The 19,416-nt window shown below is 38.1% G+C and overlaps 1 protein-coding gene across 6 annotated transcripts in view; it reads left to right on the top strand.

Moving 5' to 3' along the window:
* The window catches only part of SLC41A2 (solute carrier family 41 member 2), a 131,891-nt gene that overhangs the window by 39,509 nt on the left and 72,966 nt on the right, over positions 1-19,416 (top strand). For all 6 annotated transcript variants that reach the window (XM_074271458.1, XM_074271464.1, XM_074271463.1 and 3 more), the window contains one exon: positions 8,326-8,433. In XM_074271458.1, the coding sequence (XP_074127559.1) occupies positions 8,326-8,433 (108 nt within the window). The remainder of the gene's footprint in view (positions 1-8,325; positions 8,434-19,416) is intronic.

The following is a 19,416-nucleotide window of genomic DNA, read 5'->3' as shown; positions in this document are numbered from 1 at the left end:
CCAACCTCAGAGTAATTGGTACTTTCTGCCTTTGCTAACTCATCCCTCATCACTCCTCTTGCCATGTACTCTCACGGAGTAGAGAGGCTACCATCGTCAACACTTTACTGACACTGTTCTTTTTCAATGTCACTGAGCATTCTTCATGCCACCAAACTTGTACTGGGGCCTATTCTCTGTCTTCAACTTTTTGGGATCAATCTGTGATATTTGATGCTGAGCCATCTTTTTTTCCTTCTGGCTGTTTAAATAAAGGTTCACTTGATTCAACCCCATACTTAAAAGATCATCCCATAATTCTGCTGGCTTTCATTTCCCAATTCCTAGGAATAGCTGTCTATATTTTTCCATATCCTTACATCTCACTTATATTTTTACCCCTTTGTAATTTGTTACATTCACTGGATGCAGATGACATTTTCTATCCCAAATCTGTTGCAACTGCCTTGAATCATCACATTGTTCAGAAGAGCCAGCTCCATCACAGAATCTTGTTATTATCTACAGTGTTTTCTTGGTTCTGCTCCCTTCACTTAGCATCAGTTTATGTAAGTCTTTCCAGGATTTTCTGAAGTCAGCCTGCTCATTTCTTATAGAACAATATTACATTCATATACCATAACTTATTCCTGTTGATGGGCATCCACTCAATTTCTAATTCCTTGCTAGGACTGCTACAAACATTTCACATGTGGGCCCCTTTTCACTCTTTATGATTTCCTTGGAATACAGAGCTAGTAGAAATACTACTGGATCAAAGGGTATTGCAGTTTTATAGGACTTTGGGCAGAGTTCCAAGTTGTTATCCAGAGTGGTTGGATAATTTTACAGCTCTACCAACCATGTATTAGTGTCCCACTTTTCCCTCCTCCCAGAATGTTTTTTGTTTTTGTTTTTGTTTTGTTTTGTTTTGTTTTGTTTTGTGAGTCAGTTGGGGTTAAATGACTTGCCTAGGGCATACAGTTCAGAATTAAGTATCTGAAGCCAGATTTGAAATCAGATCTTCCTGACTTCAGGCGCTGGTGCTCTATCTATGGATAGTAATCCAGGAGATGTAATAGCTGTACCCCCTTAGCCCCCGGGGGGGGGGGGCGTTAAATCTTATTTTCTTTTGGTCATCTTGCCATGTGACTGCTTTACTGGATCCTTCTCCATGTCCACATGACTCTGCCCTAAGGCAGAGATGTTAGACATATGGCCCCCAGCACTTCAAGTGTAGTTTGAACCAGAGTGAAGTCTGATCTCTCTCTGACTTTAGGGTGTTGATAAATTAATTAAAAAGAAGTGTGTGTGTGTGTGTGTGTGTGTTTCATACCATCAGCCCCTTGTTAGTTGCCAAATCATGCCGTTACCATCTCCACCCCCGAGCATCAACTCCCTTTTTTCCTGCCATCATCCTGGAGGTCATCAATCTCTTACACATATTGTTCCTTGGATGATCTTGAAGAAGTCATTTGATTTCTCTGGGTTTCAGTTTCCTCATCTGGACTAGACAGTCTTTAGCATCTCTTCTAACAGTAGGTCTCATAGTAACTAGTCTTTCTATACTCTCTCTACTACAGAATTGCCAAATGGATCACGCCATAATATAGGTCTCTCTAGGTCATTCCCCTCTGATCAAGAAATTAGGTTCCTTTTGTTTCTGGCATCAAATATGAGCTTTCTCTGTTTGATGCTGAAAGCCTTTCCTCCAGCCTTACTTCCCCTTAACTTCAGTCTAGACAGACTGGATTAGTGACTGTGTCCCATGCATGATATTCAGTCTCCCCCCTCCATGTTTTTGAATAGGTTGCCTCCCATGCCTCAAATCTTTACTAGGTGCTCTAGCTCTACTCAAGGCTCAACTCATGTGCTACCTTTTGCTTCAGCCTTTCACAATGCTTCTCGCTTATGATTGGTTAGGGCTCTTCTTCTGACAAAATAATTTCAAATCAACTTGGTATATAGTTTGTTGAATTTTCTGATCTTTGCACACGTTTCCTTTAAGTAATAGTTAGCTGACATTTTTGTAACACTTTAAAGTTTGCAGAATATTAGCTCATTTGATTTTCACAATAATCTCAAGAGGTAGCTGCTATTCTACAATTGAGGAAACTGAGATCACTTGATCTTCCTGCTCCTTAAGGGGGTATGTTCCAACCTAGGGCTTCTTTCTTTTCTCTCTACATTCTTCTTTTCATTTATTTTATCCCTTTATTTTTTAATAGTATTTTAATTTTTTCCAGATATATGCAAAGATAGTTTTCAACATGTACCTTTGCAAAACCTTGTTTTTCAAATTTTTGCATTTCAAATTTTTCTTCCTCTTCCTCTAGACAACAAGTGGTCTGATACAGATTAAACATGTGCAATTCTTCTAAATGTATTTGTATATTAATCATATTGTACAAGAAAAATCAGCTCAAAATGAATCAACTCATGGCAAAAGACCCCGAGAAAGGAAAATAAAACCAAGCAAACAAATGACAAAAAAGATGAAAATACTATGCTATGATGCATTCTCCATAGTTCTCTCTCTGGATATGGATGGCACTTTCCATCACAAGTCTAATGGAACTGCCTTGAATCACCTCATTGTTGAAAAGAGCTGATATGGTGCAGTTTCTAGGGGAGACATAGCAATAATTCTACAGTCCCTTGGCCTTGGGAGTGATATAGTTGAAAATGATATATTTCTTCCCATAGGTTATCCTGCCCTAGTTTACTCTATATGACCAGGATACTGTGCCTACAAATATTGCTGGCTGTCAGATAACAGCTTGTTGGGCAGTGATAAAGTTCCTGAGACTAATGAGCAATAATAATGAGGTGCTTAAAGTTGACAGAGGCAGGAACAAAATTGGTTGTTTGTCACTTGAGATAGTGACATTTCAGGCCTAAAAATACACCTCTGAAAGATTTCCCTCTTGAGCTCTGCCCAGAGAATTATAGGTATTACACCTGTGCACAAACTCAGAACCAAACTACTTTTTAATTCCACCTCTAAGCCATAAAATTAGTATATCAGTGACATAAAGCACTTGGTTTCTCTAAGTTTTTCCTACAAATTTATCTTCTTGTCTCCGGTTCTTTGCTAACTTCTTTTGGAACTTAGCTCACTTTGATTGGGGTTACGATATAATACACTTTGTCCCTTGACTTGGAGACAGGTCTGAGCTTGCAGATTTTTTTGAGACACCTTGCAACATCTGGAACCTCAATCTTTTTGGGACCCCAACTTTCTCACTTATTCTTATAGCAGAGTATTGGGGATACTTGCTGACTACTTTTTTTGATTCTAAGCTCTTTGTAATCAGGGCCTATTATATCTGCCTTGTATGCCCTTACACAACTTACACACAGGAGCTTGGGACAGAGGAAGTGTTTCATTATTGGATTAGATTTCCTCATTTTCCAGAAAGGAAGCAGAAGGATCTGACTTGCTCCCAAGCCATGTGCATGCTATCTGCTGGCCCTTGAGCTTTTAATGTTACTGGGCAACTTTATTTACTTTAATGAGGAGAAATTGAAAAGTATTTATTGTCATCTTTGGAATTTGGTTTGAATGATTCAGTATCAGCTTTGTGTTTCTCAGACTAGAACTCTGAATAGCGCTATTCTTCTGCTAGGGGAACTAAAGGAGTAGGTGCTGAGGGAAAAGCTGGCTTGAGCTTTTTTAAAGGTCAGATCAGCAAGGTTTTCAAAGAGTAGGCAGACGGAAGAACAGCAAGACTAGGAGACTGTAGTCTTCTGAACACAGTATATCAAGATGACAATATCTGGTTTCTTCCGCTGTGGTTTTGGTATTTCAGCTCTTGATCAAGAGTACTCATGTTTAGTGGAGAGAGCAGTGGGGTAAATGTCAGGGTACTGGGGTCCAATGCTGTGCCCCTGACTTTGTACTCTTGGGGATGTCACTTTTTGTTTTTCAAAGTGGGGCCGATTCCTATCTAGCATCCTCTGGACCTTGTTTCATTTTTCAGAGGAAGATGGAGAAAAAATAACACATGTTTCTTCAAAGATTTTTTTTATTTCTGACTTATATAAACTTCCTCAATTGAGTAAACAATTACACTCTGGTTTGGATTTGTTAAATCAATAAATCAGCATTTATTAAGTGTGATGGGCCAGAACTTGAAACAAGGTGGTAGAAGCCTTTTCAGGATTCACTTTTGCAATACCATCAGCAAAAGAGACAGCCCAAGTGGTCACTGAATTCCTTATACAAGCATTTGCAATTATGGGTGTGCCACAAGCAATAAAAACAGACAATGGACCTGCATATACTTCTAAACATTTTGCACACTTTTGTGCATAGTATCAGATTTTACACATCACTGGCATACCTTTTAATCCTCCAGGTCAGGCAGTAATAAAGAGGAGAAAAAGAGACATTAAAACAAAAGAAAGAGGGAGCCACAGTAACCCTGGAGAACTTCTAAATTTAGCTCTTTATACCATTAATTTTTAAATTTTTGATAAAGATGCACTGGCTCCGGCAGACAGGTTTTATAACCCACCAGGGCAAGCAGCTCCACTATCTTTAGGTAATTGCCAGGTGATGTGAAGGATCCAGAAAGTGGTGAATGGAAGGGACCATGAGATGTCAGGGAGGGCATGATCACCTCCTTTTATGGTGTTTTCACCTCTTTTTTGAGCAATCAGGGAAGGCGTGATCACCTCTTTTTGGGGGATTCTCATCTTCTTGAGAAGTCAGGGAGGTCATGACCACCTATGTTTTAAAAACAAAAGAAAGCGGAACATGTTATGGGCCAGAACTTGAAACAAGGTGCTAACTCAGTGGAAATGATAGAGACAATGGTTATTTAGCAGGGTGCTTAACAATTCTCTAGTTCACTACATGTACTTAGTACTTACTACAGTTCCACAAGATTCACACCTTTGATAAGAAACCACATAAGCTCGAACAAGCTCAGCCAGAAAGAGAAGGAGGGAAGACCAGAGAAGTGGTGGCAGGCTCTCCTCCTTCACTTCTCCACTGAAACCAAGATCTGGAAGGCCTCCAGAAAAACTAGCCGAGCCCCAAGTGAAGGAGACAATAAAGGATTTGGACTTTAACCCTTGGCTACTTGTGTGGTGATTATTGAACTGAAACAAAGACTAACCCTAACCCTAACCCAAGAAAACCTCAACAGAGAACATTACATTTTAGAAGATTACAGTAAGCACTTATTATTATGTGTGGGGCATTGTGCTGGTTTTGAGGATACAAATAGAAATAACCTCTGCTGTCAAGAAGCTTATATTTTAACCTGGGAGACAGCATGCACATATGAATATTTGTAGTAGGGATATACAAACACACAGAAAATTTCCCTTGAGAGGGAAGATACCAACTCTCAGCCAGTAAGACTTGTAAAGTGATACTTCTTCTCTCCCTATACCTTTTGCATTTAAAAGCAGTCCTTTAATCTGTATTTTACCTTTTATTTTTATTTTATTTTTTAAATTAATTTTATAATTATAATTTTTTTGACAGTACATATACATGGGTAATTTTTTTTTTTACAACATTATCCCTTGTATTCACTTTTCCAAAATTTCCCCTCCCTCCTTCCACTCCCTCCCCTAGATGACAGACAATCCCATACATGTTAAATGTGTTACAGTATATCCTAGATACAATATATGTGTGTAAAACTTGCTGCACAGTAAGAACTGGATTGCAAAGATAAAAGTAACCTGGGTAGAAAGACCATAGGGCAAACATTTTACACTCAATTCCCAGTGTTTCTTCTCTGGGTGTAGTTGTTTCTGTTCATCATTGATCAACTGGAAGTGAATTAGATCTTCTTTATGTTGAAGATTTCCACTTCAATCAGAATATATCTTCATACAGTATCATTGTTGAAGTGTATAGTGATCTCCTGGTTCTGCTTTATATTTTACCTTTTAAAAATATTTTTCTTCATTTTTAAAAACCAAAATTCCATCCCTCCATCAATAATCATTTCTTAAGTATCTACCATGTTCCAGGTTCTGCATAGACAAAATCAAAATAACCTGTTCTGAAAGAGTTGACATTATGAGGGAGAGTGATATATGGCATGAGTTTGACATGTTTTTATAAGCGTACATGGACATGAATCAGGGATGCAAAGTTACCTTGTCAGGGATAAGAAGAAGAAGGCTGGGATATGGTGCAGGGATAAAGATGGGGTATCTGAATTGTACTTCAGGAAAAACATCAGATTGTGGGAAGTTTTCAACTTTTTTTTTTTTTTTTTTTTTTTTTTTTTTTTTGATGAAACACTGCGGTTAAGGGACTTGCCAGACTGATACAACTTATAACTGTTAAGTGTCTGAGGCCAGATTTGAAATCAGGTCCTCCTGGTTCCAGGGCTGGTGCTCTATCCACTATACCACCCAGCTGTCCCTTGACCTGAGTCTTAAAGGAGTGAAGGATCTGCCCTACTCGTGGAGTTTTAGAGTTCATAGCAAACCCTTGAAGTTTATCCTAAAGCTCCGGGTTTGGTGGATCTTGACAGTACTAGGCCCCAGAGGCCTGTGCTTTCTAGGTGCCCATTTGGACTGGAGGCCACATCTATTTTGTTAATATTCCTGCTTAGCGTTCCGTAGTCAGAACTGGGATCCCTTCCAGCACTGATACAGGCTTATAGCCTCTATCTGATGTTTAGAGAGTTCTTTGGGTTACCCGAAATTCCTCTCTTGTGTCTGTGTTTAAAGATGTTTCATTGGGGTTCATTTCTTTCTATTCCTTATACATATCATTATCACACCCCCCCATCCCCCCAACAATCACTGCTCTACCTCCTTGGCTCCTCCCTTGCCCCCAGTAAAAAGTCTTCCTTTGTAGCAGATAAATAAAGTCAAGTGAAGTCAGTTTATGCATTGGGCATGACCAAGCACACATGCCTGGTCCTGCACTCGAGGCCACTACCTGATTGCCAAGAAGCAGGAGGCTTTTGGCATCCTCATAATCTCAGATTGTTTGGCCCCTGAGCACTGATCAAAGTTCTTTTTCCAGAATTGTTTTCCATTTTTGTTCTTGTTGTATAAGTGATGCTTCGGGTTTGGCTAGCTCCATTCAACATCATAGTTCATATGTTCAGATCCAGGGTGCTCTCTTTCGTGACTCCTCATGGTGCAATAATATTCCATTACATTCACATGTTTGTCTATCCCTTCTTTATTTTCAATTCTTTGTTACAACCAAAAAATGCTACTTTTTGTAATGTGCTTTGTAATGTATTTGTAATGTACTTTTGTAATGTGGCTTTTTCTCCCTCCATCTTTGACCTATTGGAGATATGTGCCAAATAGTGATATTTCTAGATCAAAGTATGAACGCTTTTGTTGCTTTTTGGGTCAAGTTCCAAAATATTTTCCAGAATAGTTGTATGAATTCAGTTTTGCCAGTGGTGTCTCTCTTTTCCCAGTCATTCCAATAATTTCTTTTTTTTGGCGAGGAGTGTATTGCATCTTTGCCAATTGTTCCATAGTTATTTATCTCTATCTCTATCTACTTATTTGGTTGGTAAAGCACAACAGAATTTCTTAGTAGTCTAGCTAGAGACTGTTGACTTCTTTTAAAGAGGTCAACAATTACATGTTTGTACTGTTTTTCTGTGATACTTTTGTTTCATGGATTAAAGATTTTGTTTGATGAAAGCACCACATTGTCCTCTTGGTAATTATAAACCATGTTTAGTCTTCATTTTCTTTGATCACTTTGCATGATTTTCAGATTAAATTCTAACTCCTTTATGCTCTGCACAATGGTAATTATGTCTTTCCACAGGTTTCAGATTTATATAATCACAATTATCAGTATCAACACTGTGTTGGTGATAACAAATTATTGGTGCAAAACCAATTACCATCATTTTGGCCTTTGTTTTCCATTCAATAAAAATGCACACTTGGAGTGGGGAGGTGAAAATGTTTCTTTGATAAACGTTCCAGGAAGGAGGAAAAAATGCTTGTTTTCATTTTGCAGTTGATTAAATTAAGCCAAAGGGATAAAGCAGTGGCCCAGTATTGAGGACACGTAGCATCTCCCACTGAGACTGGGTGACATGAATATCATCAAGTTCACTGTTCACTATTGTAGCAGGAAGGGCCTATTCTGTCCATCAGCCAGCTTACTAAAGTAAACTCAGACATGTGGAGAGAACAGAGCAGATGGTTCGAAATCTATTGGTTATAAAACATGCACAGCTAGCCACAACGGAGTTGAAAAACAAATTTAAAATAATTTTCAAATTTAAATTTCAGATTTTTAAATTGATTTTCATTGTGTAGCACATTAAGTGAAGGTGGGCAGATTGTAAACTTTCATCTGAACTGTTCTTTTCTTTACAGCACTGGGAGGTGTTCAAAAACGTGACTGAAGTTTTTATTTTAGTCCCAGCCCTTCTCGGTCTCAAAGGAAACTTGGAAATGACGTTGGCATCCAGATTGTCAACCGCAGTAAGTCATTGCCTAACTTCTGAATTACTGTTATCTCAGAGTTAGTTAGAAGGGACCTTGGAGTCAGGTAGGCAAAGCTGACCCTGAGCAGATGGAGCAGTCCTGATCTAGTGCATGATGGGCATTCTCCCTGCAATGGTAGCCCAGCCATTTACCTTTTTGGATGCTTTGAATGTTAGGATGTTTTCCTTTATGCTCAGCTTAAATCTGCTTCTCAGTAGCATCCACCTATCTAGCTTTTGCTCCCAGACCTGAATAGAACATCTTGAATCTGAAGGCCTTGCAGATACCTGCAGCTGCCTCTCCTGTTCTTTCCCTGTTTCTTGCTTCTCCACCTCCCCACTTTCTCTGTTCCATGTCCTTCCTCCACTTAAATGAAGCACTGAAAACTTTGGGTTCTAGATATGGTCTGCTTACATTAGAACCTGATGGGATTCTCCCCTTGTGACTCTGTGGATGTTGTGCCCAATGAGTTTAGGTCTTATGTCAGCACCTTGTGAAAGCTACACAGTCTTGTGCACATGAACCAGTACTCCCCATCCTGCATCTGTGCAGTTGACTCTTTTGAGTTGGAAATTTACATTTACCTTAGTTTTTAGTAAGAAAAAAATATTTTTGTATCTAAACAGCTGGGCTTCTGAACCCATTGGGAAAGGTCACACCTGACATCAAAGCTGGAGAGTTGTTGTCATACTTGTACTTGACAGTGGAACTCAGGTCCTGGAACTTATTTTTTTTTAATTTTTAGTAATATTTATTTTTTCCAAATACAATATTTATGTTTGTAAAACTTTGTGTTCCATAGTTTTCTCCCTCCCTCCCTTACCTTGTCCTCCCTTAAGTCAGCAAGCCATCTGATATAGGTTAAATAAGTGAAATTCTTTATAACATATTTCCATATTTGTCATGCTGTGCAAGAAAAATTAAACCAAAAGAGGAAAAAAAGACACAAGAAAAAATAAACAAAGAAAAAAGGGTGAAAATACTATGCTTCCATCCACATTCAGTCTCCATAGTCTCTCTCTGGACATAAATCACATTTTCCATCCTAAGTCTATTGGAATTGCCTTGAATCTCCTCATGTTGAAAAGACCCAAGCCCATCCCAGTTGATCATCACATAATCTTGTTGTTGATGAATACAATGTTCTGCTTGCTTCAGTAAGCATCAGTTCATGTAAATCTTTCCTGGAAATTAATTTTTAAAGATTTTGATAACCATATTGTAATATAATTAGTTTTTTCTTATTCTCTTTTGCGGATTCATAACCATCTCTTGTTCTCAAAGTACAATGGTCCCCCTGTCATCTTTCCTGGGTCCTCTTCTCTAATTTATTATATTATCTCCCATAAATTCAGTTGTTATTTCAATGTAGATAATTCTCGTGTTTGTGTATGTGTGTGTGTGTGTGTGTGTGTGTGTGTGTGTGTGCGCGCGCAATGTTTATAGAGCATTTGCTTTGTGCCCAAGCACCTTGCAACAAACCAGGTGCTATTCTTACCTCCATTTTTACAGATGAGGAAACTGAGGCATACAGGGCCACACAGCTAGTAAGAGTCTGAGGCATATTTAAACCCAAGTCTTTTTACTCCAGGCCCAGTACTGTAATCCATTGACCTGCTGAGCTTCCTCCCCCCAGTACACACACACACACACACACACACACACACACACACACACATTCCAGCCCTAATCTTGCTAATGAACTATACTTAAGCACCATTACCTGTGTGCTCAGTCAGCATTTCACATCCAACATGTTTAGATTTGAAATGCCTGCCCAACAGGCACGCTGAATAGACACCAGGAAGCCTCCCTTCCCACCCTCTCTGGCTGTGACCCATGATTCTGTGAGTTACAGAGAAGGCTCTGACTTCCCCTGGTAGAGGGAACATCATTAGAGTGACCTATGCTGAGGGAGCAGACAATCAGACCTTATGTTTTTTGTCTCCTCTGCCCCCTCACTAAACTGGGTTATTTTGTTGAAGATGTCACCATCTCATTCACTGAGACCGATTTCATTGACTCTTCTATTCTCTCTGATTCCCTTCATTTTATCAACTGCCAACTCCTTTCAATTCTATCTCCCCAACTTTTCTCATATCAATCTCTCCTTGTCTTCTCCAGGGTCCTTAGCATCTCTTACCTGGACTACTTTCCTGATCTCCCTCCTGCTACCAATTTCTCTTCCACATAGCTCCTCTGTGATAGCACAGGGATGGCCCATCTCTCTTTTATCAGAAACTTTCAGGGATTCTGGTGCCTCTGGGGTCTCTTAAACTTCTTCCAGTTATCATGTAAGGCTATCCCAGGTGGATGCACTTACCTCGTACCTATTGGTGCCCTTCATACACTAAATGGAACAAGCCAGACTTGGCAGTTTCTCCAACTCCACATTTGCTCTCTTGCTGCAGTATGTTTGCCAAGGTTCCTCAGGTGCCATCCTGAGTGACTGGGAGGGCCTGTTTTCTCTAGAAATTACCTATGAAAAGAATGCCCAATGCCTCACATGGGGTAAGGGCTTCCTCAGAGTTTGTGGAGTGGAATTAAATGGTTCTTTGCTCATCATTTGAGGGCAAAATTGGGCCTGGCACTTAGAAATGATGGAGACTCCTTCAGGTGGTGCTCTCTCCTGAGCACGGTCATAGTGGGTATTCCTGTTTCACATTCAGGTTGGCCAAGATGATACTAAGGATACCTTATGTTCCTTGGATTGTATGACTTTTTATAATAAATCCTGAATCTTCTCTCCTAGTTTACATAAACACATGCACATGCGCTTATACATATACCCGATCCCTTAAGTATCCAGAACACTTTCTGATTTTCTCATTTGTTCATTTCTCTCTTTTCCTCTGTGCCCTGTGGTCATTACCTGTCTCTGCATAGTTTTTCTCTTTCTCCACCTCTTTCCTATTTGTCAGCTCCAGATGTTCTTTTTAGTATTCTCCTCTCCCCTTCCTTTTGTCCCTACAGATATCAGAACTTCCTAGGAAACATTTTTTGTCTTTCTGGAGCTGCTAATGAATGAATGAACATAATGGATTATAGAAGTTCTTTTTCAGATTAGGTTCTTAATAAATAACTGTTGAAAAGGTAGATGAATGGGCTCATTATTTCCCCCATCCATCTTTAATAATTCAGCCACTGAAAATTTGCTATTTACTATGCAGTGTTCTTAGTTTCCCCTTCTCTAAATGAGGGGGTTGACCTCAGTGACCCCTAAGAGATCTTCCACTCTTATTCTTGCTCCTTATCCCCCCATGTAGTCCTGCCCCTCAGATCTAGCATTCTATTTGCATATGACCACTTCCAAGGTCATGTTTAGTATGCAGAGGGATTCAAAAATCTTTCTCATGTTTTAAGTGGGAACTGAAAAAAAATGATGATCTTTTGGGTTCCTTTCAGCTCTTAAGATTTCCTGATTTTTCTGATTATTGAGTTTAGTATTTGTAGGGGAAATCTTAGGGCTCTTCACCTTTTGTCATGTGAATTCTGAGTCAATGTGTCCTAGTTAAGAATATGATTTCAAAGAGTACTTATTTGGAAAGATAAAAATTGCCTTTTCATTAGAAGACATGAGAATATAACAATGATCTCCTAGTCCCTTGATGTGAAATACTAGCATCTAGACATATCTGAATTAAACTTCTTAATATTAATGAGAAATACAGAAGCTTTTTAGCTTTAATTGTTACCTGCAGAAACAAGACCAGTAAAATTCTCATGGAATATATTAGTACAAAGAATTGGGCATTGGAGGAAAAATTCAAAATGAACTTAAAATTCAGGAGGAGAGTTTTCTAGCAGGAGGGAACAGAGAATGAATTGCACTTTTAGCAAATAGGTAAAAATGGAGCAGGATGTTGAGGAGAATAGAGCTTCAATTTTGTATGGATTGAAAGTGAACTTTGCTCTGATAAATACAATTAAATACACAAACATTTAGGCAACCTGTTAACTTTGCTAGGAAACCCAATATACCTCAGAACAAATATTTCTAAAAACAACATTCTTGAGCACTGTCCAGCTGCTGTTGAGATCACCAGATGGTAGGCTAAAGACTCTGATCCAATTCAAAAGAGAATTACTCCAGTAAAAGAGGACTTACTCCAAATGGGATAAATTGAGTGAATGCCTTAACGCTGACTAAGGATGAATTTGTCTTAACTTTTTAACAGTTTGAAAGCTTTTTGCCCAAATGTATTTTTGTTATTATATCATCCAACCTCCCTCCACTAAAACCCTGCTCTGATGCTTCTTAGTGAAATATATGACCCAGAGTTTGTCAGAGCTTTGCTAAGAGAGTATAAACTTTAGCAGGTCCTAGATGCAAAGGTCTTGAGTGTGGGCCCCATAATTGATGGACTAAAATGTCTTTTATCTAAGATCTAGTCTGACTCCCTTCTGGAAGCCTCATTAACAAATTTTTTTCAACTAAAGCAATTCACCCCTCAGGCATAGAGGAATGGCTACCCACCGTGACAAAATCGTGGATTTCCTGAGTACACAGCAGGCTTTTTAGCCATATCCACATGGCTTTTGATTCCCTGTTGATTTCTAGAACCACAGAAATATAATGTAAACAAGACAATACACAGCTCTAGTCAAGCTTCCTGACCTATTTTTCATTTCATCCAGACTTGTCTGATAACTGAAGAGCATCTGAGCTAGAGAAAAGGGAAAATGGGAGCCAATCAAAGTGGCTGGAAAGACAGAATGGAAAATTCTCTACTTTTTCATCCCTGGGTATCCTCAGTAACCTAAGCAGGAAAGGATACATATGGAAAGCAGTCTTTTCTGGCCAGTATATTTTATTCAAAATTGATGTTTTATGTAATATTCTCTCTAAAATGTAATGTTCTCTGTTGAAGTTTTCTTGGGGTCTCTGGAGACAGCCTTCCTTTCAGTTCAGTAATCATCATATGAGTAGTCAGGGATTATAGTCCAAATCCTTTATTGTCTCTTCCTAAGTCTTGTCTCCTTTCCTGGGGCCTGGTTAGCTTTCTTTGAGGCCTATCTCTCCCCTTGGTTTCATGGGCTTGAGCTCCTGCCTCCTTCTCTGCCCTCTGAATCTTTCTGAATGCAAAGGTTTGTGCTTCAGCCTCCATCCAGCACAAAGGTGGAAGATGGAATGAATCTGTCTCAGCCTCCAAGAGCTTCTAGTGTGCCTGTCTTTTTTTGGCCCTGAAAGCTTCTTGCTTATATGCTGTACACTGAGTCCAAACCAATCATTATATCACTGGGAAACCATTATTTGTTATAAGATTAAATCAATGCTAAACTAAATTTAACCATTGTCTCCTCAATTCCACCTAGTACCTTGTTTCAAGTTCTGGCCCATAACATCTCCTTGTAGGATTAAATCAATCCTACTGAACCATGCTAAATAACTATTATCATCTCCATCAATTCCACTGTCTTAGGTCCTTGTAAGAATCCTTTGTTTCAAGTCAGAGTTCTGGCCCATAACAGTTTTAGCATAATTTTTATTGTTTTCTGGACTTGAAAATCTTCTATAAATATGAACATTTCTAGAGAAACTTATATATGAAACTACAAATCTATTACACATTTATATATATATACATATATATATATACACATATATATATGTGTGTGTGTATATATATGTGTGTATATATATATATATATATATATATATATATATATATATATATATATATATATATATATATATAAACAAATTCAACATTTCAAACAGAATATTCAAGAGACATTTCAAACTCAACATGTAAACAACTAAACTCATTATCTCTCCTCCAAAATTCTCCCTTCTTTCCAAGGCACTACCATCCTCTCAGGTGCTTAATCTTGTTATTATTCTGGACTTTTCAGTCTCCATTACACACATCTCATCACTGGTAGGAATCTTGCCATTCCTACCTTTATAACATCTTTTGCATTCAGCCCTTTTCCTCCATTCACATAGCTCCCACTTTAGTTCAGGAGCTCATCATCTCTCATCTACATTTTTCACTAACCTCTTAATTGATCTCCAAATTTCCTATCCCAACGGCCAACATTTAATTTTCTTAAATACTGATCTGACCACATCATACCTCTGCTTAATCAAAACTAGTGGTTTCCTATTACCTTTAGGATAAAAAAAAATGAAGTCTTCTATTTGACTTTGAAAATTCTACAAACTTAGCCCCAGACTATCTTTCCAGTCTCCTTAGTCAGAAAAGAAGGCCTAACGCTGGATTTGGAAGAACATCCAGAGGTAGGGAGTTTGTTATATATCTGAGGAGGCAGGAACTGAAAGGTGACCAGACAGGAAGGAGAAGAATCAGGAAGTATAATTCCAGGAGAATCCAGTGAGGTAAGAGTCTCAAGAAGGAGAAGATGGTTAATATCAGAGGCAGTAAATGGGCATCCAAATTTGGCATTTAAAAGATCATTGGCCATTCTAGAGAGAGCAATTTAGAAGCTGTTCTGCAAAAAGGCTGAGGGTTTGCTGAGATCAGTGAAAGCACACAGCTTTTTCAGGCAGTTTAGCTGACAAGGGAAGGAGAAAGGGAGATAGGAGGATAGTTTGAATGGATGTTAGAGTTTAATGAAGGTTCCTTAAAGACAAGAGGGATATGAGAATGAAGGCAGTAGAGAAGGATCCACTTGAACTATATTCAATTTTACTTGTAAGATATTTTTGTATATAAGATACATTTATATTTTGGAATACTGTATTCCTAAATTTCCTTCCTTCCTTCCTTCCTTCCTTCCTTCCTTCCTTCCTTCCTTCCTTCCTTCCTTCCTTCCTTCCTTCCTTCCTTCCTTCCTTCCTTCCTTCCTTCCTTCCTTCCTTCCTTCCTTCCTTCCTTCCTTCCTTCCTTCCTTCCTTCCTTATTTCTTCCCTCCCTCCTTCCTTCCCTTCCTCCTTCCCTCCCTCCCTCTCTCCCTCCCAAATTTTGTGTGATACTGACTGACTCCTGGGTTCTTGAACTCTTTTTCTGGCTGTGAACAATATTTTTTCTTTGACTTGGAAGCATTGGTTTTTGGCTGGCATCTTCCTGGGAGTTTTCATTTTGGAGTTTCTTTCAAAAAATCATTGGTGGATTCCTAATTTTACTTTGCCTTCTACTTCTAATAGAATTGGACAGTTTTTGTTAATTATATTTTTGGATGGTATGCTTTTTTTGGTTATGGTTTTCAGAGAGTATGATTCTTAGATTTTTTTCTACTTGATCTACTTTCTCTGAGTCAGTGGCTTTTGAAAGTAGATAACCATGTATTTTCTAATATTTTTGTCTGCCTTTTGATTTTGCTCTAATAGTTTTTTTCATGTAGTCATTGAAATGTTTTGTGTACTCCAATTTTCAATCTTTTACTTGGATAAGATTTTCTAGTTACTATTCTAAGCTATTCATTCCCTTTTATCTAAACCTCTTCTTTCACTGATAATTTCATTTTTTATTGCTTAACTTCTTCCAGATACTTTGATAGTCTTTGTGGCCAAGTCAACTTTTTCCTTGAAGTTCTGTTCATGTGGCTATTAGGATATTAGGACTTTCTTTGTCTGGGTTCATCCCTTATGTATCCCTGGAGCTATGATATGTCTTCATGGTAGTTGGTTTCTTTTCTTTTCTGATACTCATATTTTCATTTCTTTGTCCATTTCTTTGTTTGGAATTTTGCCTGGGGCAGAACTTCACTCTTGTACTCCTGGGTGGGGTGGAGAAGCCCTGTTTGGGTCTTGAGTCCCAAATGTCTCATTCTGTTGTCTGGTTCCTGAAAACATCTTCTCTTGGACATTGAATAGGCTTCATCCATAGAGTAGTTCTGAAGGAATCTTCTAGATCTGCTTCTTTGGTTCTAAAAGTTACTTGCAGAGATTGTGAGGTAATTCTGCTAAAACCTTTTAGTAACAAGACTCAATATAATTTAGTAGTCTCTCAGATTTGCTTTTCCAGTAACTAGTTCATGTGGTAAGAACTAACTCAAAAACTTATGCATCTAACCCTATTAACGACAGAGCTCTAAGAACAATAAATCAGGAAGCTACAATTCACCAGAAACTTCAGAGAGTTTCAGTTTTTATATACTTCTTGCTCCTCTTCTTTTTATTAAATCCCTGTATCTAATATAGACAGTTTCATCTATTAGCTGAAGGAAGAGGATCTGACTTGAGAAATGAGCCTCTTATTCCTTAATGTTATCAGATAGGGACTTTGAAAAAGGGAAAAAAGGACGTGATTTACAATTCTTTACAATTACAAATACAATTTTACATGTTAAAAAACTTAATCCAATTTTGAGAACTTATTAATAAAATATATTCAAGGTCTGTATATCTCACTAGAAACATTTTCAACCTTTGTGTGTGTATGTTTATGTATATAGATATATAATATCTCTTTGTTCTTCCAGAAAACAATCCAATCTTGTTGCCTTCTCAAAGTTTACTATGTATTACATTTCATAACATTTACATCTTTGTCTCATGCTCCCTTTTTGAGTTCGTACATGTCTGTATATATATATATATACATGTCACACACTCATATACAAATACATGCATATGTTATATATATAATACAACATACCTGTGTATGTGCTTTTTGTGTATAATCCTTATATCATCTTGAAGGAATGAGATACTTTAAGGATATCAGTCTTATACATGAATATATAACTTATCAAGGGAATGGCAAGTCTAAGAATTCATTTACCTAGTTGCATAAGAGTTGATCATAAATGCAGAATAAAAATAGTAAGGTCTTTCGTGCTTGCATCCTATTGTAGTAATTCATATATTTTGGTATTAGTCTTTTAGCTAATAGTTTTAGTATTAAAATATTAAATACATCCACTGTTCATCTGCCCTGATTATAGAAATTTGCTATGAAATAAAAGGAGGTACATGGTTATAACAGTATCAAGACTGTCCCTTCAAATGCTCAGACTAACCTGACATAAACTATAATAGGGGAAATTCCCTTAACTATGTTTGATTCCAGGCATTATGAAGTAAAGTTTCCCAAAGGTCATCAGTTGCCAGCACCTCAAATTCAGGGCCCACTGTTTTCATTTAGCTCACATTTAAAAGAAAATTGTGATGGTACTCTCACCTCCCTAATAGACCATTTTGATTCTTTTAAAATCATCCAGTGAGCCAAATCAGTCCCTTTGTGTTCTACTGTAACTCACCCAGCTACTTTAAGAAGGTGTCACAAAATGCATTCATTACTCACCCTGCCCAGAGTTTTAATCCCAGAATCCCATTAGGTGAAGGAAGGATAATTGGGAGAGACTGCACTGTGGCAGGCTCACATTCTTATCTCCCTTCAGTTGGAGCGCCTCAGATCCTAAGGATTGGGATACCATCTGTCTGAAATTGCTAATAGGTGTCTTCTCTAAAAATATCTCAAATCCTTCTTATCTCAGTGGAATCAAACCCTTCTTAAATCCTCTTTTTAAACTTTTCCCCTTATCCTTTTATAATCAAAGTGGATTTTGATTAAAGCCTACCAAATTTGAGATATATGAAGTGTTCAAGGAGGACTAGCACTTCTGGGGTAAGAGCTTGCTGTGCTCCTTTCAGTTACCAGCATCCAACTCTCCCCTGTGACTCCAAGAAGCTTAATGGCCACACCCTGGTAAAACTGTCTCCTCTGGGAAATAAACTAAACCAGGTTGTATGAATTAGGGAGTGTCTACCCCAACATGTGAAGACTTTCCGTAGAGGAATGGGCAGAGGACACAGTTTGTTCCAATGGTCATGGAGGGTACTGAAATGCCATAGGATGCTTAGAGCTTGATCAGAAATCAAAGATACCAAGGTTATCTGCCGCTCCTGGGGCATCTTCAGATATTTTGACTTTTGTCTTGTCTCTGGGCTTCAGTGACTGGAAGAGAATATGAAGCAGATGTGCCTTCTGCTTCACTTAATTCTAATTCATGTGCAAGACATTACCCTGAGATGTCATTGGCTCTCTTTAAAAACAAACAAACCACAACAAACAAGGAAACTGACCTTTTATTTTACTCACTAATTCCTCCTCATTTCTCTTTACAATTTTCTTAAATCCACCTCATTTATTAATCAAATTCTAGTGTAACATTTTACTGAATAGTCTATTTGAATTTAGGTGACTTTGCTACTAATTTACTTAAAACAATTGAATTCTGTTGAATCATTTTACACAAACTTCAGTTCTGCTTATTCTCTAACCAGAGCAATGCACCTGTGCCTTTCTGGAAGGGCAGTGAGTTTTGCTGTTTGCAAATAATCTTAATCCTAGCTTCAAGCTTCTAAATTTCACTAGTGTTTTTTTGTTTTTTTTTTTAACAATTACCATGATTTGGATGTTTATGGTGAAGATACTACATTTCACTTCCAATTTTTAGTCTTTTAATTAGTCTGTAATGTTACAAATTTCTATGAACCAAGAAAAAAGATTTCCTCCTCTTTCTCGCTTTACTTTATCTCTGCATCTCCAACCTTGCCAAGGTTGTAAAGGTGGAAAAAAATCTCACATTTTTTTTCCTCCTTACTTATCATTGAAAACCTAATAAAAAAAAATCAGTGAGTCCCTAATAATGCTGACAGCTGGGAGAGCTGTTTTTAGCCTCCAACTTTCTCCCTTTCTTTGCAGCCTCACAGCAGTTTTTTTTTTAAATAGGTGATGAGGTGTTTCTCTCTAAAAAGTTCTCTGAGGTAAAAGACCTTGTGTGCACTAGAGAACTACTTCAAACCCACTTCTCTCCCTGAATCAGCACACCAAAGCTTTACTTCCTTCTTTTCTCTTTTTTTTTTTTTTTTTTTTTTTTTTTTTTTGAGGCTGGGGTTAAGTGACTTGCCCAGGGTCACACAGCTAGGAAGTGTTAAGTGTCTGAGACCAGATTTGAACTCGGGTCCTCCTGAATTCAAGGCTGGTGCTCTATCCACTACGCCACCTAGCTGCCCCCACTTCCTTCTTTTCTCATTACTCCCTACAAAAGCATTTTCTTATGAGTGTC

Source organism: Sminthopsis crassicaudata, chromosome 5 (genome assembly GCF_048593235.1).
Source record: "Sminthopsis crassicaudata isolate SCR6 chromosome 5, ASM4859323v1, whole genome shotgun sequence".
NCBI lineage: Eukaryota > Metazoa > Chordata > Mammalia > Dasyuromorphia > Dasyuridae > Sminthopsis > Sminthopsis crassicaudata.
The sequence above is the reverse complement of the archived record's forward strand: the minus strand, read 5'-3'. Positions and strand labels throughout refer to the sequence as shown.